The sequence below is a fragment of the Macaca fascicularis genome, chromosome 10 (assembly GCF_037993035.2).
Source record: "Macaca fascicularis isolate 582-1 chromosome 10, T2T-MFA8v1.1".
Lineage (NCBI taxonomy): Eukaryota > Metazoa > Chordata > Mammalia > Primates > Cercopithecidae > Macaca > Macaca fascicularis.
Genome location: NC_088384.1, coordinates 5307778 through 5330787, shown reverse-complemented (window position 1 = coordinate 5330787; position 23010 = coordinate 5307778). Strand labels below are relative to the sequence as shown.

The window sequence follows — 23010 nt, the reverse complement described above, 5'->3', positions numbered from 1 at the left end:
CTTCTATGCTCTGTTTCCCTTTTAAAACTGAATGCTTTTAACAGCTCCTAAGTCACTTATTGAATGTTTTGCTGCTTAGAAATTTCTTCCACTAGATACCCTAAATGATCTCTCTCAAGTTCAAAGTCCCACAAATCTCTAGGGCAGGGGCAAAATGCTGCCAGTCTCTTAGCTAAAACATAACAAGAGTCACCTTTGCTCCAGTTCCCAACAAGCTCCTCATCTCCATCTGAGACCACCTCAGCCTGGACCTTATTGTCCATATCACTATCAGCATTTTGGGCAAAGCCATTCAACAAGTCTCTAGGAAGTTCCAAACTTTCCCACATTTTCCTGTCTTCTTCTGAGCCCTCCAAACTGTTCCAACCTCTGCCTGTTACCCAGTTCCAAAATTGCTTCCACATTTTCAGGTATATTTTTGCAATGCCCCAGTCTAATACTATCAATTTACTGTATTAGTCTGTTTTCATGCTGCTGATAAAGACATACCTAGGACTGGGAAGAAAAAGATGTTTAATTGGACTTACAGTTCCATATGGCTAGGGAGGCCTCAGAATCATGGCAGGAGGCAAAAGGCACTTCTTTTTTTTTTTTTTTTTTTTTTTTTTTGAGACAGAGTCTCGCTCTGTCGCCCAGGCTGGAGTGCAGTGGTGCGATCTCAGCTCACTGCAAGCTCCACCTCCCAGGTTCACGGCATTCTCCTGCCTCAGCATCCCAAGTAGCTGGGACTACAGGCGCTGCCCAGCTAATTTTTTGTATTTTTAGTAGAGACGGGGTTTCACCATGTTAGCCAGGATGATCTCGATCTCCTGACCTTGTGATCTGCCTGCCTCGGCCTCCCAAAGTGCTGGGATTACAGGAGTGAGCCACCGCGCCTGGCCGAAAGGCACTTCTTACATGGCAGTGGCAAGAGAAAATGAAGAAGATGCAAAAGCAGAAACCCCTGATAAAACCATCAGATCTTCTGAGACTTACTCACTGCCATGAGAACAATATGGGGAAAACTAACCCATGATTCAGTTATCTCCCACTGAATCCCCCCGACACAACACATGGGAATTATGGGAGTACTATTCAAGATGAGATCTGGGTGGGGACACAGAGCCAAACCATATCATCCCCCCTCCACCTCCCAAAGTACTGGGTTTGCAGACATGAGCCACCTCACCTGGCCTTCTGTTTATTAAATGTATACACATTCGTGGTTGTCTTCTTGATGAGTTGCTCCTTTTATCAGTATGAAATGTCTCTCTTTTTGTTGTTTTGTTTTTTGTTTTTTTTGAGACAGAGTCTCACTCTGCTGCCCAGGCTGGAATGCAATGATGTGGTCACGGCTCACTGCAGCCTGAACCTCCCTGGGCTCAAGTGATCCACCTCAGTTTCCCAAGTAGCTGGTACTACAGGCATGTGCCACCACGCCTGGCAGATTTTTGTATTTTTTGTAGAGATGAGGTTTTGCCATGTTACTCACTCTGGTCTCGAACTCCTGAGCTCAAGTGATCCACCCACCTCAGCCTCCCAAAGTGCTGGGATTATAGGCGTAAGCCACCGTATCTGGGCATGAAATTTCTCTCATTATCTCTGGTAGTAATCTTTGTTTCAGAGTCTAATTTACCTGATATTAGTTAAAATAGCCACACTAACCTTCTTTTGCTTACTGTCTATATGGCATTTTTTTTTCATTCATTTACTTTCAACTTACTCATTTCTTTATATTTAAAGTGGTCTTTTGTAGGCAACATGTAATAGATTTTTTTTTTTAAATCCAGTCAATCTCTGCCTTTTAATTGAAGTATTTGTACCATCACCATTTAACATGATTATTGATATGGTTGGATTTAGGTCTACCACTTTGTTTTCTTAGTGTCCCCTGTTCTTTTTTTTTTTTCTTTTTTTTTTTTTTGAGACAGGGTCTTCCTCTATCACCCAGTTTGGAGTTCAGTGGCACCATCACAGCTCACTGCAGCAGCTGCCAATTCCTGAGCTCAAGTGATTCTCCTGCCTCAACCTCCTGAGTAGCTGGGACTACAGGTACACACCACTACTTCCAGCTAACTTTATTTATTTTGGTAGATAGAGTCTCCGTATGTTGTCCAGGCTGGTCTTGAACTCAGCTTCAAGTAATCCTCCCCCCTCAGCCACCTGAAGTGCCGAATTACAGGTGTGAGCCTACTGTGCCCAGCCTATTCCATACATTTCTTCAGCACCTATTACATGCTACACATTTTTTTAGGCATTGGCCCCAGTCCTTACAGAGTTTTCTATTATAGTGGGAGTGATCAGAAGTAATTAGGCCAAGACATAATGTGTGTGATTTCAGCTGTGAAATGTGGTATTAAGAAAAGTAAGGCAGGGTAAGAAATAAGGAATAGGAATGAGCTATGAGAGTCAGGATAGGCCTCTGGGGAGATGCTGTCTGAGCCCACAGATCTGCATGAAGTGAGGGAGCAAGCTGTGAAAAGAGATAAGGAATAGCATTCCTAGTGTGTCCAGAATTGGTCAGTTGGTAGGTTCTTGGGCTATGCTGACTTCAAGAATGAAGCCGCAGACCCTCACAGTGAGTGTTACAGTTCTTAAAGATGGTGTGTCCCACAGTTTGTTCCTTCTGATGTTTGGACATATCCAAAGTTAATTCCTTCCAGTGGTCTCATGGTCTCCCTGACTTCAGGAGTAAAGCTGCAGACCTTCACAGTGAGTGTTACAGTTCATAAAGGTGGCACATCCAAGTTGTTCATTCCTGGTTTGGAGCTGTTGGTGGTCTCACCGACTTCAAGAGTGAAGCTGCAGATCTTCACTGTGTTACAGCTCATAAAGGCAGCACATACCCAGAGCAAAAGAACAACCCTTCCCTGGAAACTGACCCAAGCAGGTTGCCCCCGTAGTTGCAGCTGCGGCTTGGGGGGGGGGGGGGGGGGGCTGCTTTTATTCCCTTATCAGATATTCCCTTATCTGACCCCACCCACATCCTGCTGATTGGTCCACTTTGCAGAGAGCTGATTGGCCCATTTTACAGAGAGCTGATTGGTCCGTTTTTGACAGGGTGCTGATTGGTGTGTTTACAAACCTTGAGCTAGACACAGAGGGCTGATTGGTGCATTTACAAACCTTGAGCTAGACACAAAGTGCTGATTGGTGCCTTTGCAGTTCTCCAGCTAGACATAAAAGTTCTCCAAGTTCCCACCAGATTAGCTAGATACAGAGTGCTGATTGGTGCATCCACGAACTCTGAGCTAGACACAGAGTGCTGATTGGTGCATATACAATCCTCCAGCTAGACCTAACAGTTCTCCAAGTCCCCACCCTACTCAAGAGCCCAGCTGGCTTCGCCTAGTGGATCACGCACCAGGGCCGCGGGCGGAGCTGCCTGCCAGTCCCGCACCGCCCGCCAGCGTTCCCCAGCCCTTGGGCGGTCGATGGGACCTCGCGCCGTGGAGCAGGGGGCGGCGCCCGTCGGGGAGGCTTGGGCCGCGCGGAGCCCACGGCGCGGCGAGCGGGGTTCGGGCATGGCGGCTGCAGGTCCCAAGCCCTGCCCCGCGGGGAGGCGGCTGAGGCCCGGCCAGAATTTGAGCGTGGCGCGGGCGGGCCGGCAGTGCTGGGGGACAGGGCGCACCCTCTGCAGCTGCTGGCCCCAGTGCTAAGCCCCTCTGCCCGGGCCGGCGGCGCCGGCCGGCGGCTCCCAGCGCAGGACCCGCCGAGCCCGCGCCCACCCGGAACTCGCGTTGGCCCGCGAGCGCCGCGCGCAGCACCGTTTACCGCTCGGCGTCTCCCTCCACACCTCCCCGCAAGCAGAGGGAGCCGGCTCCGGCCTCCGCTGGCCCAGAGAGGGGCTGTCACAGTGCAGCGGCGGGCTGAAGGGTTCCTCAAGCCCTGCCAGAGTGGACGCAGAGGCCGAGGAGGCGCCGAGGGCTGCTACCACGTTGTCACCTCTCACTAGCAGGGGGAATTGTACGTGCAAAAGCATTGAGACAGGCAGGAGAGAGATTAGTAGTGTGTCTGGGGTTAGGGGGAGGATAGTGAGTGGGGGAAATGTAATTGGAGAGATGGCCAAAGACAAAGTAGGCAGGGGCTTGTAGGACATGGTAACTAACACGGTTGGATTTTGTCTCATGTGGACTAGGAAGCCTTTGGAGGGTTTTGAGCAGCAAAGGGGCCTGACCTGATTTCCATCTTGCAAGCATCACCGTGCTGTCGGGAAACAGACTGAAGGTAAGCAAGAGGGGAAGAAGGTAGGCCAATGAGGAGGGCCCAGTGAAGTGGAAGGGGCAGGCCTGGGTGTTGGAGGGTCAGCTGGTGCGTCCATGAGCTGATCTTGGCTTGGTTTGGGTTTGTGTGTGGAAAAGATAGCACTGGTTAATGGATTAGATGTCAGAAGGACCAGCTATGTAATTTGGGGGGCCCTCTGCCAATGGAAAATGCATTGTTCCTCATTCGAGCGTTATTTAGAATATCTGGACAGCTACAGCAGAGCATTAAAGCAAGCACAGGGCCCTTTTATGTGTGAGACCGAATGTGACTGCCCGGGTGCACACCCATGAAACCGGCCCTGCACACCAGATGTGAGTGAAAAAGAGCAAACGAGGACGACTCCCTGTGCCTGTCAGGAAGAGCTCTTTATTAGGTGTGATCTCAGGAAGTTGCTGCTTTGATAGATCAAACATGGTCACATGTCAGCAGTTTCCTGTTGGTCATTCTGATCCAAGTCTGGTATTTAGGGGTGCCATGGAGTGAATGTGCCCCCCCGAATTCATATACCGAAGCCCTAATTGCCAACGTGATGGTATTTGGAGGTGTACCCTTTGGGTGGTATAATAATTAGAGTTAATTAGGTCATGAGGGTGGGGCACTTATGGTGGGTGTATTAGTCCATTTTCACACTGCTGATAAAGACATTCCTCAGACTGGGCAATTTACAAAAGAAAGAGGTTTATTGGACTTATAGTTCCGCGTGGCTGGGAAGGTCTCACAATCATGGTGGAAGGTGGAAGGCATGTCTCACATGGCAGCAGACAAGAGAAGAGAGCTTGTGCAGGGAAACTTCCCCTTTTTAAAACCATCAGATCTCATGAGACCTATGCACAATCACAGGAACAGCATGGGAAAGACCTGCCCCCATGATTCAATTACCTCCTACTGGGTCCCTCCCACAATACCTGGGAATTCAAAATGAGATTTAGGTGGGGACACAGCCAAACTATATCAGCAGCCTTATAAGAAGAGGAGAAACATCCCCCCTCTACCACCATGCACATGCATATGCCAGACAAAGACCATGTGAAAACATAAGGCAGCAGTCTGGCCAGGCACAGTGGCTCATGCCTGTAATCCCAGCACTTTGGAAGGCCGAGGTGGGTGGATCAAGAGGTCAAGAGATCAAGACCATCCTGGCCAACATGGTGAAACCCCGTCTCTACTAAAAATACAAACAATTAGCTGGGCCTGGTGGTGTGCGCCTGTAGTCCCAGCTACTCAGGAGGCTGAGGCAGGAGAATTGCTTGAATCCAGGAAGCAGAGGTTGCAGTGAGCCGAGATCGTGCCATTGCACTCCAGCCTGGTGACAGAGCAAGACACCATCTCAAATAATAAATAAATAAATAAATAAATAAATAAATAGGCAGCAGTCAGCAAACCAGGAAGAAGGCCTTCTCCAAGAACTGGACCGTGCTGTCACCCTGATCTTGGATTCCAGCTTCCAGAGCATAAGAAATAAATTGTTTAAGCCACTCAGTCTGTGGTATTTTGTAATGGCAGCCAGAGCAGACTAGGGTAGGGGAAATAAATGCCAGGACTGAAGACAGATTAGCGTTCTCAGTGGTCACATAGGGAGGAGGCACTATGGAGAAGCGGACAGACCCTGGAGTCCTATATTTAAAGCTCCAACCAGAGTGGAGCTGGAGGAGGAGGGCAGTAAGGCAGGAGAGCAGGGAGGTGGTGGGGGGCAGTCCTGGAAGCCAGGGCCAGAGGGTTTCAAGAAAGAGGGCATGGCTGGCCATGTCCGATGTGGCTGAGGTCAGAGAGATGAATGGCCACTGAATTTGGGAACAGGGCATCTTTGGTGTCCTGGACAAGAGCAGTGTCAGTGGTGTGGTGGGGCAAAAGTTTGAGTGGAGTGAACTGAGGGGGAAATGGGAAGAAGATAGGGAGGTGGAGATGACCACATACAATTCTTTGGGTAAGTTCTGCCGACATGGTGTGGCAGTAGCCAGGGAGAAATGGGAGGAGCAAAGGGTATTTCTTACTGATGATAAACTATCTAAGATTTACAAAAAGATATAAAAAAGAATAAAGACTACTCATACGCCCATACCCCAGCTAGAGAAATAAAACAATTCCAATAGGACTGTAAGCCTCAGTGTATCCTTCAAGGGAGGATCCCCAGCCTCCTCCCAGGAGTAACTATTAACATAGGTCTAGTTTTTATTCTCTTGCATTTCTTTATTGTTTTATTACGTAGGGACAAGTTTATTAGCAGTATACTGTTTTGCACGTTACTAGACTTTCCATAATGCCATCATATTGCATATATTCTTCTACAGGCTATAAAGATCACATTGATTCATGTAGCTTTGGTTTATTCATTTTCATGACTGTTGAGTATTTTACTAAGGCTGTATACTAGAGTTCATCTGTTCTCCTACTGGTGGTTGTCAAAGTTGCTGTCTATATTTTTCCATTACAAATAATGGTGCTAAGCACCCTGGGACTGGTTTTCTCACTCTTGTAACCACTATGTTGGGTAAACAGATGTTACATTTTAATGAAAAGAATTTATGTATCCCCCACAAACCCCTGCTCAGGCACATGCATTGCCTCAGCCTAGTTCTTTCCCACTCCTTGGCTAAAAAGTTCTTGGTTCACGTTTGATTAAAATAAAGTTTCCTTGGCTGGGCACGGTGGCTTACGCCTGTAATCCTAGCACTTTGGGAGGCTGAGGTGGGTGGATCACCTTAGGTCAGGAGTTCCAGACCAGCCTGGCCAACATGGTGACAACCCATCTACTAAAAATACAAAAATTAGCCGGGTGTGGTGGCGTGCGCCTCTACTCCAGCTACTCTGAGGCTGAGGCAGGAGAATCGCTTGAACCTGGGAGGCAGAGGTTGCAGTGAGCCGAGGTTGCACCACTGTACTCCAACCTGGGTGACAGTGAGATTCCGTCTCAAAAAATAAAAATAAATAAAGTTTTCTTCAGCCCATGTACTAGTTGAATCCATGTACTAGTCAGAATTCTATTGACTAATACACAGTGAAGTGAATACATCCTTGCTCATTAACTTCTCCCCTCCTCAGCCAGGGCCTTTGCCCTCTCCCCAGGCTGCCTCTGGCCGCCAGGCTGGAAGTGGTAGAGGAAGGGGGTGGGGGCGAGGAGAGATCTGACCTGGCTGACACTTGTGTTGCTGCTGGCGTCTGGCTGCACTCACCTGCAGGACTGACCCTTCCCTGGAGGGCGTGTTAGGCTCTTCAGAGGGCCACTCTGAGGGTCTCACTGAAGGCCTCTCATCTGTGGTCTCGCATTTAGGGGCTTCCCAGACATCCTTCAGCCCAGGGTTTGCAGATCTTTGGCCCACCTGCAACAGCCCACCACCCTCCACACAACCCTTTTGGGCAAAGTCCTGCTTCCTGCTCTCTTTCCCCCCTGTAAGGCCACACCTAGGCCAGAGGAAGCATGGGCACCCTTCCTCCTGACCAGCCGGGAGTGTGGCCTTCCCCACCGCAGCTTCTGCACCCCTTTGTCCCTCAGAGCCGCTGCCACAGGCGGACACCAGCTTCTGGGTCCCTGGCCTCCAGGAGCACAGGTCAGGTGCTCCCAGGAAAGCCCTGCCACGCAGCAGTGGTGAGCGGAAGGGGAGGGAAATTGTCACATCATACCTGACCCCTGCGATGGTCTCCAAAGACATTGTCCCTGCTGGCCTCTGCAACTTCCACCCTGTGGTAACCTGGAGGAGGTGCCTGGCAAGTGCCTGGGGCCCTCACTGGGCTCTTTGCAAGGCTTCCTTGCCACCCTTATTCTTGGCCCCTTGGGGCCCCTTGGTTTTGCAGGAGTGGAATATCAGAGGCTTGAGGATTGGCCACCTTCACTTTCACCAACCAGGTGGGGGAGCAGGGAGGTACTCAGCTCAAGTGCAAAATTTAAGGGTGGAGGGGCACCAAAAACTCAATAATCAAGACAAATTCTCTTTTATTGAGGTAAAGTTCACATAAAAGTAACCATTTATGGGAGGCTGAAGCAGGAGGATTGCTGGAGCCAGGAGTTCAAGGCTTCAGTGAGTTACCATCCCCGTCTGCCCAGTCCCTGGTCACCACCAATCTTCTTTCTGTCTCTATGCTTGCCTATTCTGGACATGCATGTAAATACAGTCATACAGGTGTGACCTTTTGTGTCTGCCTTCCTTCAGTATGAATGAACCTTGAAAACACTGTGAAAGCTGTGTCTTCTTTGGAGAACTGTCACCTCAAATTATTTGCCCACTTTAAATTTGGGCTGTTTGTCATTTCGCTGTTGAGTTGTAAGAATTCTTTTTGTTTTTTGTTTTTTTCAGACGGAGTCTGGCTCTGTTGCCCAGACTGGAGTGCAGTGGCACAATCTCGGCCCACTCCAACCTCCACCTTCCGGGTTCAAGCAATTCTCCTGCCTCAGCCACCCAAGTAGTTGGGATTATAGGCATGCGCCACCATGCCTGGCTATTTTTGTACTTTTTTTTTTTTTTTTTTAAATGAGATGGAGTCTGGCTGTGTCGTCCAGGCTGGAGTGCAGTGGCGTGATCTCGGCTCACTGCAAGCTCTGCCCCCGGGGTTCATGCCATTCTCCTGCCTCAGCCACCCAAGGAGCTAGGATGACAGGTGTCCGCCGCTATGCCCGGCTAATTTTTTGTATTTTTAGTAGAGACGGGGTTTCACCGTGTTAGCCAGGATGGTCTCGATATCCTGACCTCGTGATCCGCCCACCTCGGCCTCCCAAAGTGCTGAAATTACAAGCGTGAGCCACCGTGCCCGGCCTATTTTTGTAGTTTTAATAGAGATGAAGTTTCTCCATGTTGGCCAGGCTGGTCTTGAACTCCTGACTTCAGGTGACCCTCCTGCCTCAGCCTCCCGAAGTGCTAGGATTACAAGCGTGAGCCGCTGTGCCCGGCCAAGAATTCTTTATATATTCGGGATTCTAGACTCTTATCCAATATATGATTTACAAATATTTATTCCCATTGTGTTAATCTTTTTGGTTTCCTGAGTAGTGTCCTTGGATACAGAAAAGTTTTTAATTTTGACAAAGTCCAACTTACCTATTTTGTTGTTGTTGCTTGTCCTTTTGGTGTTACATCTAAGAATCCATTGCTAAATCCAAGGCCATGAAGATTTACTTGTTTTCTTCTAAGAGTTTTATCTTTTCAGCTCTCACATAAAACAAATATTTCAATGAAATATTTCAAAAATCAAAACTAATGCAAAAAGTCCATGATGAACAAAATATCAACATTTTAAATAAAGGCCAGATCTGCCCCTGCACTTGGTCTACGCCCTTCATTCGTGCACCCTGGGGCGGGGGCAGATTAAACTAGGGGAGCCCATTAGGCTGGGGCTGGTGTGTGGCTGATGGCAGAGTTCGGGCTGGACCGGGCCAGCCCAGAGCGAGAAACCGCTACTGCAGGAGACAGCGATTTTTCTGCGGCAAATCCTTGAGAAGGGAGGATGGGAGGCGGCGGGACGACTCAGTGAAGCCTGCCCCGAACGCCAAATGAATGTGTGCCGTGCGCGCGCGTGTGGCTGCCGACCGCGACGGCATAATCTTGAAAGTGACCGCTGTCCCGGGGCTCCCTGCTCTCAAGGGACCCTGACAGCAGCCGCCTCCCCGGGAGGGTCCCCTGCAGGGAGAAGCCCCTGGCGAGGGGAGGGGGTTGGACCGCGGTGCGGGCATCTCCAGGTCCGCGTCCCCGCCCTCTTGCCCAAGGCTCCAGTCCTTTCGGGGCAGGCGCGTGCACTGGGGGCTCACACCAACGCGCCCCTCCAGCCTGGCCCGGATTCCTGCAGCCCAATGGCAGGGGAGGCCGCGCACCCGTCGCGTTACAGAGAGTCCGGCCGGGCCTCCAGGGCGCGCCCGGATCTTGGACCACGGCGGGTCTGTCCGAAACCCACCAGTGAGCAAGCGGGAGAGCGCGGCCACCCCGCCCCGCCCCTTCCGCGCCCGCCCCGCCCCCTCCCCGGAAGGCGCGGGTGCCCGCAGCTCCCAGTGGACTCCGACCCGGGGCAACATGGCCGCGTTCTCACCTCTGCGCGACTGCCAGGTACACGGAGGCTGCCCCCGGCCAGGTCCCCCTCGAGCCCCGGGTGTTGGGAGTGGCCTGGTGCTGGCGGAATGGTGGGAGACATGGCCTGGGCGCCGGGCGTAGGGTGAGCCCTGGACGCACGGGCGCGTGCGCGGCAACACCTAGAAGGCACCCGAGGCGCTTTTTGTGGAGTCCCCACCGAGGGAAATAAGGGGCGCCTGTCAGGGTACTCGGGATACCCCAAGACCTCCTAAAAATCGTAGCTCACTGGGCGTGGCGTGGGACGTAGAGAAGCCTGCAAAGGTGAGGGGCTCCTTGGAATCAGCCCAGGACAGGGAACCTGAGCCCATCTTGCAGATGAGGAAGGTGGAGGTCAGAGGGGCCAGGTGACTTGTGTGTGTTGAAGTTTGAAGGGCTCCTGGGAAGAAAGCCCTGCTATTCCCTCCTTGCTGTCTGTAGGCCTGGAAGGATGCGAGGCTCCCGCTCTCCACCACAAGCAATGAAGCTTGCAAGCTGTTTGATGCCACGCTGACCCAGGTATGCCTGCCTAGAGAGGCCGCGGCCCCTTCTGTGGAGGTCTAGGGGAAGGTTTTTGTTTGTTTGCTTTTGTTTTTGAGACGGAGCCTCACTCTGTCGCCCAGGCTGGAGTTCAGTGGCGCAATCTCGGCTCACTGCAAGCTCCGCCTCCCGGGTTCACGCCATTATCCTGCCTCAGCCTCCTGAGCAGCTGGGACTACAGGCGCCCACCACCGCGCCCGGCTAATTTTTTGTATTTTTAGTAGAAATGGGATTTCACCGTTCACAGGATGGTCTCGTTCTCCTGACCTTGTGATCCGCCCGCCTCGGCCTCCCAAAGTGCTGTGATTACAGGCGTAAGCCACCGTGCCTGGCCTGGGAAGGTTTTTAAATTGGGGAATGCTTTTTAAATTGCGCCATGACCTTAGCAATAGATGGCAGTACATCTGTGCACTCTGTACTGGAGGATGTGGGGACATATCTCTGCCGCCCACAGAGTCCTGAGAGGGCCTCTGCACTCACCCTCCTTCCCCAGGACTCTGACTGGTGGGTGGACAGCAGTGGGCGCCATGGGGATGTTTTTTGAGGGTGCTGGCCTCCTTGGGCCTCCCCTTGTGGCCTGCTGAGGGTCTGATGCAGGGCTCGGCTACTTAGGACATGGTATCCTGTCCTGGGATGCATCTGTGAATATACTGTCTTCACCTAGGCTGTGCCAAGACCTCCTGCCACATTACCAGTCATTTCTCTACCCATGAAGGGTCCTATAGTTTTATAACTAAGTCTCAGAAGATCCAACTAGTTTGTTTGACAGATAGGAGAACTGAGGCTCAGAGAGTTGAACCTACTTGACTTGAAGGTTGTCCATGAATTAGAGGCAGAACCAGGGTGAACCTGGGCCTAACTACACTGATGGAAAACTAAAGCTGGCCTTGGCATGGGCAGTGAGGCCCCTGCATACTGACTTCATCCACATAACATGAGGACCCGCGGAGCTCTTAGAAGCCTACCGGCTGAACAAGAGAGGACTGATGGAATGCTGTGAGCTGCGCCATGGGCGCCCCTCCTGTTCCCAGACTGCCCTGCTGTTCCCAGCCTGCCCTGCTGTTCCCAGCCTGCCCTGCTGTTCCCAGTCTGCCCTGCAGAGGGACTCTGCTGTGGGCATCTGAGTTGTTTATTTTGTGTTTGACCTGGCTCACTTGCCCTTCCTGTACCTCGCTGGCTTCTTTAGAGTACTCGATTTGTTTTTTGTTTGAGATGGACTCTTGCCCTCTCGCCCAGACTGGAGTACAATGGCGCAATCTTGGCTCACTGCAACCTCCGCCTCCCGGGTTCAAGTGATTGTCCTGTCTCAGCTTCCGGAGTAGCTGGGATTACAGGCACGCGCCACCACGCCTGGCTAATTTTTTGTATATTTAGTAGAGACGGGGTTTCACCATGTTGGTCGGGCTGGTCACAAACTCCTGACCTTGTGATCCCCCGGCCTTGGCCTCCCAAAGTGCTGGGATTACAGGCGTGAGCCACCACGGCTGGCCCCTAGTACTCGATTTGTTACACACCACATCCCCAATCAGTGGTAGCTCATCCTCCCAGCCTGTGCATATTTTGTCCCGTGTATTGGTGTCTCCGTACTGTCCTGTGTTAGAACTTCGATTCTTTAAATCTCTGTGCCAACCCTCCTCTATCTTGTCAAAATGCTTGTGTAGCCTATAGTCCCAGCTACTTGGGAGGCTGAGGCAGGAGGACTGCTTGAGCCCAGGAGGTTGAGGCTGAAGTGAGCTCTGATTGTGCCAGTGTACTCCAGCCTGGGCAACAGAGTGAACCCCGTCTTAAAAAAAAAAAAAAAAATATATATATATATATATACACACACACACACACACACGTACTAATTCTGTGTAGATGTAGGTTAGATAACTGAAAGGGCATATTTTAAAATCCAATGCATGATTATAGGTCTAGGACTTTTTTTTAAAAAGAGGCATTTGAATAAAGGACCAGGTACCAATACACCAAATTGTTTAAAATGACGATGGGCTGGGCACGGTGACTCACGCCTGTAATCCCAGCACTTTGGGAGGCTGAGGCAGGTGGATCATCTGAGGTCAGGAGTTCAAAACCAGTCTGGCCAACATGGTGAAACCCCATCTGTACTAAAGATACAAAAAAAATTAGCCGGGCATGGTGGTGTGCACCTGTAATCCCAGCTACTTGGGAGGCTGAGGCAGGGGAATTATTTGAACCAGGGAGGTGGAGGTTGCAGTGAGTCAAGATAGCACCACTGCCCTCCAGCCTGGGCAACAGAGCGAGACTCTGTCTCAAAAAAAAAAAAAAAAAAAAAATTACCCAGGCACAGTGTGCACACCTGTAATCCTGGCTACTAAGGAGGCTGAGGCAGGAGAATTGCTTGAACCCTGGAGGCAGAGGTTGCAGTAAGCTAAGATCGTGCCATTGTACTCCAGCCTGGGCGACAGGGTGAGATTCTGTCTCAATTAAAAAAAAAAAAAAAAGATTTATCTTTCAGCTTTTGTGTCTTTCTGACTCTCTAAAATGAATGTTTACTGTGACTATTTTTTTTTTTTTTTTGAGATGGGAGTCTCGCTCTGTTGCCCAGGCTGGAGTGCAGTGGCGCAATCTCCACTCACTGCAAGCTCTGCCTCCCAGGTTCACGCCATTCTCCTGCCTCAGCCTCCGGAGTAGCTGGGACTACAGGCGCCCACCACCTCTCCCGGCTAGTTTTTTGTATTTTTTAGTAGAGACGGGGTTTCACCGTGTTAGCCAGGATGGACTCGATCTCCTGACCTTGTGATCCGCCCGTCTCGGCCTCCCAAAGTGCTGGGATTACAGGCTTGAGCCACCGCGCCCGGCCTACTGTGACTATTTTTAAAACGAATGAATAAGAAGCAGGAATGTTCCTGTCGTGACCAACTTCAAGGCTCCTCTTAGGGCCGAAGAAGCCGATGTGTAGCAGGTCACCTGTCAGGAGGAATTTGCCCTTTTTTTTTTTTTTTCTTCTCTCTGTCATGCAGGCTGGAGTGCAGTGGTGCTATCTTGGCTCACTGCAACCTCCCAGGTTCAGGCGATTCTCTTGCCTCAGCCTCCCAAGTCTCAGCTGCCCAAGTCGCTAGGACTACAGACACGTGCCACGATGCCTGACTAATTTTTGTATTATTTGTAGAGACAGAGTTTCGCCATGTTGGCCAGGCTGGTCTCAAACTCCTGCCCTCAAGTGGTCCACCCACTTCCAGAGTGTTAGAATTACAGGCGTGAGCCGTCGCACCTGGCCAGAACCTGCCTTTTGATGTTTCTTTTTTGGAAATGCAGCATTCCTAGCCCTAGAAAGTGCGCCTCGGGTGATGCGTATTTCATTTCTTCATATAAAGAAAGTTGTCAGCCAGGTTATGCCTTCTTTGGATTAGAGTCCAGAAAACACTCAGTGTTCTACAAAGAAAAACAAATCTGGATTTATTTTTATTTTTTGTTTTTTGAGACAGAGTCTCTCTGTCATCCAGGCTGGAGTGCAGTGGCGCGATCTTGGCTCACTGCAGCCTTGGCCCCTGGGTTCAAGTGATTCTCATGCCTCTGCCTACCAAGTGGCTGGGACTACAGGTGTGCACCACTATGCCCCACTAATTTTTGTATTTTTAGTAGAGATGGGGGTTTCAGCATGTTGGTCAGGCTGGTCTTGAACTCCTGACCTCAAACGATCTGCCTGCCTTGGCCTCCCAGAGTGTGAACCTGGATTTAGAGCCACACCTTTGCTAAATGATCCAAGGGCTCCGTGAGGACTTGTTTTGCTTTTCCCATTTTAGTATGTAAAATGGACCAATGACAAGAGTCTCGGTGGCATCGAGGGCTGCCTGTCAAAGCTCAAAGCAGCAGATCCGACCTTCGGTGAGTAACACCTTCCCTGGGTGGAGGAGCCCCGCTTGACACAGCCAGCCCCCTCTCTTTCCTTTATCACAGGCACACAGTTGGGATGGGGAAGGCAGGTTGGGTGGCAGTAACCAGGGTGGCATTTGCACAGAGGGAGAGAAGATGACAGCTGCCTTTGTATTTGGAAAAACAGTCACTCCCATAAAGATGCTAGATTCTAACAGGCATTTTTCTTGCCTTTTCTCTGATTACCATCAATTATTGAATAAAGATGCTGATCTTGTTTCTCAGATGAGGAAACTGAGGGTTGGCAAGAGTAAGACCGTACTTAAAGCCACCCAGCTGGTGGTTGACAACTGGGATTAGATAAGCTTCCTGAATCCAAGGCCCAGGCCGCTGGAACATGAGAGGTGGCTGCTGCAGCCTCCGTCAGGGGACCAGTGAGACCTCATCTAAGTGGCCAGGGTGAGGTGATCACCGATGGGTGACAGAGGCTGGCATCCAGGCAAGCCATGTGTACAGCGGGCATGGGAAGCCAGCATAGTGCATTGACGGTGGGTGGTTCCAGGGTGCAGCAAGGTTCCGGGCCTGGGGGAACGGCTGATGAGGGGACAGAGTCTTGTCAGGGTGGCAGGGACCCCCTTCTCACCCTGCTGCAGCCTGGTCAGATTTAAGGCAGGGGCTTGTACTGCCCTGGAGAGGACAAACAAGGAAATAACTGGGGGAGAACAGAAAGCCAAACCCAGTCATGGGGAGCCAGGAGCCAGGGGTGGGCTCAGACTCTGAGCAGACCTTGAGGCCTGATCAGGGGCCTTCAACCACCTGAATCATCAGCTGGGCTGGGCTGGGCTGGGCTCGACCATCGGAATCACCAGCTGTTTTCCAGGGGACACATGGGTGGTCCTAGCACTATGGTTGGGTCCTAGATCCCAGGCCTGAGCCAGTGACCAAGTTCCAAATGCCAGTGGACACCCTGGCTCTCCCAGAGTGTGGCCTGGGGGCCTGCACTCCTGCCAGCAAGGCTGCTGCGAGGGCCACAAGGCACACACCCCCACCCTAACTTTTAGCATGTGTGAGCAGCACAGACGGGATCGTGACTTCTGTGCTCCGGGGCCTCCTTGGTCCAGCCCGTCATGAGCAGCATCCACTGATGCCTCCCGGGAGCCGTGTGCTGGCCGTGTGATAGTGGCCGCTGATGAGCCTGCAGGCAGTCGCTGAGTGGCTCATCCAGTGAAGGGGAAGGTGCTTTAGACACTGGCACTCAGCACAATGCCCTCACTAGACAAATATTCAAGGGTGCCTTTAGGCTTGCTGTTTGCTCCATGCTTGACAAGTGCCGAGGCTGAGTTCTGGACAGTCGGCAGGGCCACAGTGCACAGCCTACTGCTGCCTGGCTGGCCCCTCCTGGGACATGGGCTGTCTCTGTGACATGTGGAGTCTGGGCTGGGCTGGGCTGAACCACCAGCTGTTCTCTAACCTCCACCAGCAATGGGCCACGCCATCTCTACTGGCCTTGTACTGATTGGCACTGGAAGCTCCGTGAAGCTGGACAAAGAGCTGGACCTGGCTGTGAAGACAATGGTGGAGATTTCAAGAACCCAGCCGCTGACAAGGCGGGAGCAGTTGCACGTGTCTGCAGTAGAGACATTTGCCAAGGGGTGAGGGGCCTTCCTGGGCCGGGAGCTGGCACCCTGAGGCTGTGCTGGGGGAGTGGCAGGGTATCCCTTTCCCGACGCCCTTGGGAGCAGGGCGGGGAGGGAGAGTGATTCTCTCCTTGCCTCCTGAGATGCTCTCATGGAAAATCACATCCTCTGCTTCCCCGTCCTTGGTGGAGTGCTGAGTGAGGAAGCAGTTGGTGAAGATTCCCAACTTAGTGTTAAAAGTAACTTACTTTGTTTCATTAAGTAAATTGTATATTATTTTCCTTACAAAAATAATAGGGTCACTCTACAGAAATTACTAGGTTAGGGAGGAGAGAAGAAAACATGCTTCTTCTAGTGGGAAATAAACAATCAAATCAAATCTTCGCCCATATGTTCCTTGCTCTTGCACTGGCTTTCACATCATCCCCCCGCCGTTCCCACACTGGTTCCCTTGTTCTCTGGGACGGCCCCCATGTCTGCTCAGGCAGGCGAGATGCCCTGCAGAGTTAGATGATCTTAGCCGATTGTACAGGGATCCTGAGACTGGGGAGGTGCTGCCTGGTCTTCCTTGTGAGTCATCCCAGGTGTGGTTCCACCTCGGAGACTTCCTGTAGGTATCTGACCGTCTCCAGTGGGATTATCCTCGGCAATTTGTTAAACCTGTTTTTTTTTTTTTTTTCAATTGAACTGAAGAGTAAAATTTCCCACTGGGTTTTCAGTTTTCTGTTCATAACACACAAATTGATATTTATTTATTTATTTATTTAGACAGAGTTTTGCTCTTGTCACCCAGGCTGGAGTGCAATGGCACGATCTCGGCTCACTGCAACCTCTGCTTGCTGGGTTCAAGCGATTCTCCTGCCTCAGCCTACCAGGTAGCTGGGATTACAGGCACATATCACCACACCTGGCTCATTTTTATATTTTTAGTAGAGATGGGGTTACATCATCTTGGCCAGGCTGGTCTTGAACTCCTGACCTCATGATCCACCTGCCTTGGCCTCCCAAAGTGCTGGGATTACAGGCAGGAGCCACCACGCCTGGCCAGAAACTGATTTTTAAAAAAAGACGTCCATGCAGACCATGACATTGGTGAGAAACGACGCCTCTTACATTCCCTGTGTGGGTGGACTGTGTGTTCAGTGTCGGTGAGAAATCTTTCTCGGTTTCCAGGAACTTTCTGAAAGCCAGTGAACTATGGGAACAGATTCTCCGGGACCACCCAACAGACATGTTGGCCCTGAAATTTTCCCATGATGTTTATTTTTACCTGGGCTGTCAGGAACAGATGCGAGATTCTGTTGCTCGAGTTTACCCCTTCTGGACACCTGACATCCCCCTAAGCAGGTATGTGCCAACTGGAAATCACATTGTTTCTGTTTCTTAATCTCTCTCTTCTGCCCTAAAAATATGGTGACTCTCTTGGGCCTGTCCTAAAAATAATGGGACCATTGTTGCTATTCTCCCAGTTCCTTAAAGTTCAAAGGCTTCACTTTCTTCATTTGATTTTCATCCCACCTGTGGATGAGGTAGTACCATTAGGTATCAATCAGTATGGGATTGTTTTTGCTGCAGTAACAAACATCCCCTGGTTCTTCTTCCCCAAAGCTTATTACAGCAAAGGTTTATTTTTTACTCATACTACATGGCACCTTAGGAGGGATGAGGGCTCTGCCGCCATGTCCTTGTCTGCATCCAGGATCCCAGCTGATGAAGCAGCTGCCCTCTGGACACACCTGTCACTAAAAGGAAAAAGCAAGCTTTCCTGGGGGGGCTTACAGTGGCAATTAAAGGTTTAGAATGAAAAGGATACCCTGCCACTCCCAAGTCATTGGCCAGAACTGATCACATGACCTCGCCCACCCATAGGAGACCAGGAAGTACAGTTCTACCTTGTGCTTGGGAAGAGGACGAGGCCTGGAATGTGCATGAACAGCCCCAGTGACCACCACACAGGAATGACTTCACTGCAGCTTCATTACAGGATAGTTGTGAGGTTCAGAGAGGTTAATAAGCTGTATTATTTAGTCAGCACCCTCCAGAGAAGCCCAGAGAGCTCTGAGACAGAGAGACAGAGATTTATTTTAAGGAATCGACTCATGTGAGTGTGAGGGCTGGCAAGTTCAAAATCTGTAGGGCAGGGCAGCAAGCTGGAAATTCCTGCAGGAGTCAGCATTAGCCTCGCATCTGGAGGCAGTCTGCAGGCAGAATTTCTTCTAGGGGCCTCAGTCTTTCTCTTAAGACCTTTAACTGATTGGATGAGGCCCACCCACATGGAGGGTAATCTGCTTTACTCAAATCACATCTAGAAATAGCTTCACAGGACTGGGCACAGTGGCTTATGCCTGTAATCCCAGCTCTTTGGGAAGCTGAGGCTGTAGGATTGCTTGAGGCCAGGAGTTCGAGATAAGCTTGGTCAACATGGCAAGACCCTGTCTCTACAAAAAGAAAAAATAAATGAAAAAAGTTAGCCAGGCACAGTGGCATGTGCCTGTAGTTCCAGCTACTCAGGAGGCTGTGACAGGAGGATCTCTTGAGCCCAGGAGTTTGAGGCTGCAGTGAGCTGGCAGTCATGCCACTGCACTCGGCCTGGGTGGCAGAGCAAGACTCCATCTCTAAAAGAATATATATTTCACAGCAACATCTAGACTGGTGTTTGACCAAACAACTGGCACCATGGCCCAGCCAAATTGACACATAAAAAATTAACCATCACAAGAACCTTGTAGTACCTGTCACACAGTAAGCCTACAAGAAATAGCTTAAGTCTTGAGGATTAGGCCGGGCGCAGTGGCTCAAGCCTGTAATCCCAGCACTTTGGGAGGCCGAGACGGGTGGATCACGAGGTCAGGAGATCGAGACCATCCTGGCTAACCCGGTGAAACCCCGTCTCTACTAAAAAATACAAAAAAAAAAAAAACTAGCTGGGCGAGGTGGCGGGCGCCTGTAGTCCCAGCTACTCGGGAGACTGAGGCAGGAGAATGGCGTGAACCCGGGAGGCGGAGCTTGCAGTGAGCTGAGATCCGGCCACTGCACTCCAGCCTGGGCGACAGAGCAAGACCCCGTCTCAAAAAAAAAAAAAAGTCTTGAGGATTAAATGACCCCAGTAAACACACGATACATATATATATATATGTATATTTTAAAGATAACTCTGGAAGCCGGTGCTTAAGAACATTGCTTCAATGAATAACAAAAACTAGAATCAATCTTCTTGCACAGTAGTGAAGCTAACATCTTAGTCTCAGACAGAAGCCCCATTGCCCTATTTTGTTTTAACTTAACCCCAAGAAATCACAGGAAAGAAACCTGTTTCATGTATGACCACCCTAGATACTCAGGTGGGCAGTTGCAGATGAGATTGGAAGTGTGGGCTGGGTGCGGCGGCTCATGCCTATAATGCCAGCACTTTGGGAGGCCGAGGCAGGTGGATCACCTGAGGTCAGGAGTTTGAGGCCAGCCTGGCCAACATGGTGAAACCTCGTCTTTACTAAAAATACCAAAATTAGCTGGGTGTGGTGACATGTGCCTATAATCCCAGCTACTCAGGAGGCTGAGGAAGGAGAATCGCTTGAACCCAGGAGACGGAGGTTGCAGTGAGCTGAGATTGTGCCACTGCACTCCAGCCTGGGCGACAGAGCGAGATTCTGTCTCCAAAAAAAAAAAAGAGAGAGAGAGATTGGAGGTGTGCAATTATTCAGTAGTGTCTTCCAGCCCATCCTGGACTGGGCCTGGGCTGAGGGTGAATTAGACAGACAGGTCCCAGCCTGTAGGAGCTCCGGGTCTGAGGAGGACCCAGCTGTCCACTGAGTGCATTCCAGGCCAGGCAGGGGACCGTGTACAGCACTGAGGAAGCCAAGGAGGAGCTGTTGACAGCCCACAGGTCACGGAGGCTTCCCAGGGAGGTGCCCCTGGGTCATGCCTCTGGGTGGATGTCAGCATGCAGACAGGAGGAAAAGAGCCCTTGTTATTCTCAGTGGAGACCTATGTTGATTCTTAGAAGGTGGGATGCTAATTGAGGAGCAGGGCCGCTCTCTGTGCCGGGTTTGGGGATGATTGTGCAGATGTAATGTTCATCTTGCCCCTCACCAGTCTGAAGCACGGAATTGCTGAAAAGCACAGAGCTTGGCATGGAGTTGGAGGTTGTGTCCGTCTCCTGTGGCTGCTATAGCAAAGGGCTGCAAACTAGGTGGTTTGGAGCAGCACATAGGTACAGCTTTGAGGGCCAAGAGTCCCATCCAAGATGTCAGCAGGGCCAGTGCCCTCAAAGCCTCAGGAGTGGGTCCTTCCTGCCTCTTCCAGTGCCTGGTCGTGTCCGGAGTTGCCTTGAAGTCCCTTGGCTCGCAGCTGCATCACTCTGCCTTGGTCTTTACCTACCTCCTTCCCTCTGCATCTGTGTCTTCCCACGGCCCTCTTATAAGGACACCAGTCATTGTGTTAGGACCCACCCTAATCCCGTATGACCTCCTCTAAACTTGATTACCTCTGCAAAGACCCTATTTCCAAAAAAGGTCACATTCCCAGTACTGGCGGTTAGGACCTCATTGTATCTTTGTGGGGACACAATTTAAACTGCTACCTGTCCATCGTTTTGTATTCTGAGATATTTTTTCTGTGTTTAGCTATGTGAAAGGCATCTACTCTTTTGGCTTGATGGAAACCAACTTCTACGACCGGGCAGAAAAACTTGCCAAAGAGGTAAGTGGGTCCTTCCCAAGGTGCCTGACCCCTCGGGGAGCAGCTGTCGGGTGGACCAGGGCATGTGAGGGGCACCATTCATGTGTGACCCTGGTGAACCCCATCCCCACTCTCACTTCCTCAGAGAGATTGGGGAGCTCATGTTAGTGTGAGCAGCTGCCGCCTGCCAGGGGCTGTCATTCACCTGTGGCCCCCCAAGGTCCCCAGAGCCACGTTCCTTGGCTAACACTGGTTCCCCGTCTACAGATGAGGTTGATGGGGTACAGGGAGCTGGGGTCAGCCCACTCACTTGGGGTTGCACTGAGTGGCAGGTCTGGGCTCCCACCAGCTCTGCCTGGCTCCAGAGCCCACACTGCCCTGCAGGGGCAGGAGTTTGTAGGAGGCGAAGTGTAAATAAACGTTGGCTCTTCCTTCCTGAACTTCGCATTTCTAAGCATCACTCACGGCACCAGAGGTTCAGGGACCTGAGTGATGATGGCCAGTCGTGATGATTGCTGGGTGCCCATGCGTAACTGGGCCCAGGGCCAGAGGGCAGGCTTAAGCTGTCAGGCATGGGGCACGGGTGGTCTCATGCTCTGGGGGTCCCTCTCCTGTACTTCTCTTCTTGCAAGATTGGAAACTGAGGCCCATGGAGGGGCTGCCATGCACAAGGGAGTGACAGCTCCTCCTGTGCCCGGCTCTGTGCGGCACTTTATATGTGTCTACTTGTGTCCACACAGCCCTGCCCACGTGATGTTCAACTCCTTGTTGCCCAGATGAGGAGCCCGAGGCTCAGAGGCCAAGGCTAGAACCTGCCTAAGGCCACATGGCTCAGAGATGGCAGAGCCGGATTCCACCCAGGCCACCTGGCAACGGCTGTCCTTTCAGCTGCCTGCTCTAGGCCGCGCCTCCCAACATCCTGGCTGGGGTTCTTCCCCCAGTAGTTGCCCTAGTCGGCCTGCAGCACCCTCCCCAGGAGACAGCATTGGGGCCCATGGGTCCCTGGGCTCTCTGAAGACTGCTCTGATTATAGAATCTGAGAATTGTGTCTTGAGTGATATGGTCTTTGCTTTAACTCTGAGTCAGGGCTGGTGGGGGACCCGAGTGGCTTTCTGGCAGTCTTGGTTCTATGGCCTGGGTGACCAGACACCACATCCAGGGATCAGCTGTAGGAAAGTCCCTTGGAGACCATGGCAGCTGGGCCCTCCTATGGGTGGCATCCATCTGGGCACCTGAGAGCTCCTGAGACAGTTGGAGAAGCTCTGGACAAGAGTAGCTGTGGCAAACCAGATGTGGCAAGTCCCCTCCATGCCTTGCAAGGAGGAAGAAGCGGTGGTTAGGGTCCATTCCTGCTCCGTTGATCCCCTTTCGCCTCCTGTCCCTTGTCTTGCAGGCACCAACTCTTTGACTTTAACACCAGCATCCCACAGGCAACTACTGGGCAGGAAAAGGGGGCTGTGATGGGGCCAGGGGTGGTAACACATGGGCCATGTGTCTGCAGCCCCAGGCTGGTGAGGGTAGGAGGAGCCAGGGCAGGAGCAGGCAGGCAGCAGGCACAGGCACAGCCACAGAGCTTGGGGACCTGGAGCTCCAAGTAGCTCGATGGGTGGAGGCTTAGGGAGGACGCAGCAAGCCGGGGAGCCAGGAGCCAGGACTGTAGAGGGGCACTGGATTCTGCTGGGCCTTGTAGCCTGGGAATGCAGTTTGGACTCCTTCCCAGGGAACCATGGTGGGACTCCAAGAGAGGAAGGAAGCCGGTCAGCCCATCAGAGCTGGTGACAGCCACCACCCTTCACTCCCTCCATGCATGAAAGCAGCATGCTTAGCAGGGTCCCATCTCAGGACCCCGCGCCCAGCCTGCTTAGACTGTGCCCAAGTGTCCCGTGCTCAGAGCCCCTGCTCCGGGGGTGCCCACAGTCCCCTACAGACACGCTTCCTTTCCCTCCGTTCCCACATGGAGTGGGCCGGGCCCACGAAAGCTGAGAGGTGGGCAGAGAGGCAGGGCTTGCTGGGGCCGACCTCCTGCCAAAAGCCTCTCAGCGGGTGCT

At 51.6% G+C, this 23010-nt stretch overlaps 1 protein-coding gene and 1 long non-coding RNA gene across 7 annotated transcripts in view; one reads left to right on the top strand and one right to left on the bottom strand.

The window, feature by feature from the left end:
• Positions 1–3303: 3303 nt before the first annotated feature.
• Positions 3304–23010, top strand: part of TTC38 (tetratricopeptide repeat domain 38) — a 34350-nt gene continuing 14643 nt past the window's right edge. For 2 of the 6 annotated variants that reach the window (XM_074003543.1, XM_065521994.1), the window contains exons 1-7: positions 3304–3945; positions 4118–4206; positions 10713–10790; positions 14579–14660; positions 16129–16300; positions 17459–17632; positions 20908–20983. In XM_074003543.1, the coding sequence (XP_073859644.1) occupies positions 16131–16300; positions 17459–17632; positions 20908–20983 (420 nt within the window). In that variant the 5' untranslated portion in view covers positions 3304–3945; positions 4118–4206; positions 10713–10790; positions 14579–14660; positions 16129–16130. Of the gene's footprint in view, positions 3946–4117; positions 4207–10216; positions 10557–10712; positions 10791–14578; positions 14661–16128; positions 16301–17458; positions 17633–20907; positions 20984–23010 lie in introns of those variants that run through there. The other 4 variants (XM_045363441.2, XM_005566995.3, XM_074003542.1 and 1 more) reach the window with 2 other exon arrangements.
• On the bottom strand, positions 4907–9875 carry LOC141407822 (uncharacterized). The gene is made up of 2 exons (XR_012418626.1): positions 9273–9875; positions 4907–5548 (listed from the first exon to the last, which is right to left on the bottom strand). It is a non-coding gene; the product is annotated as an uncharacterized lncRNA (long non-coding RNA).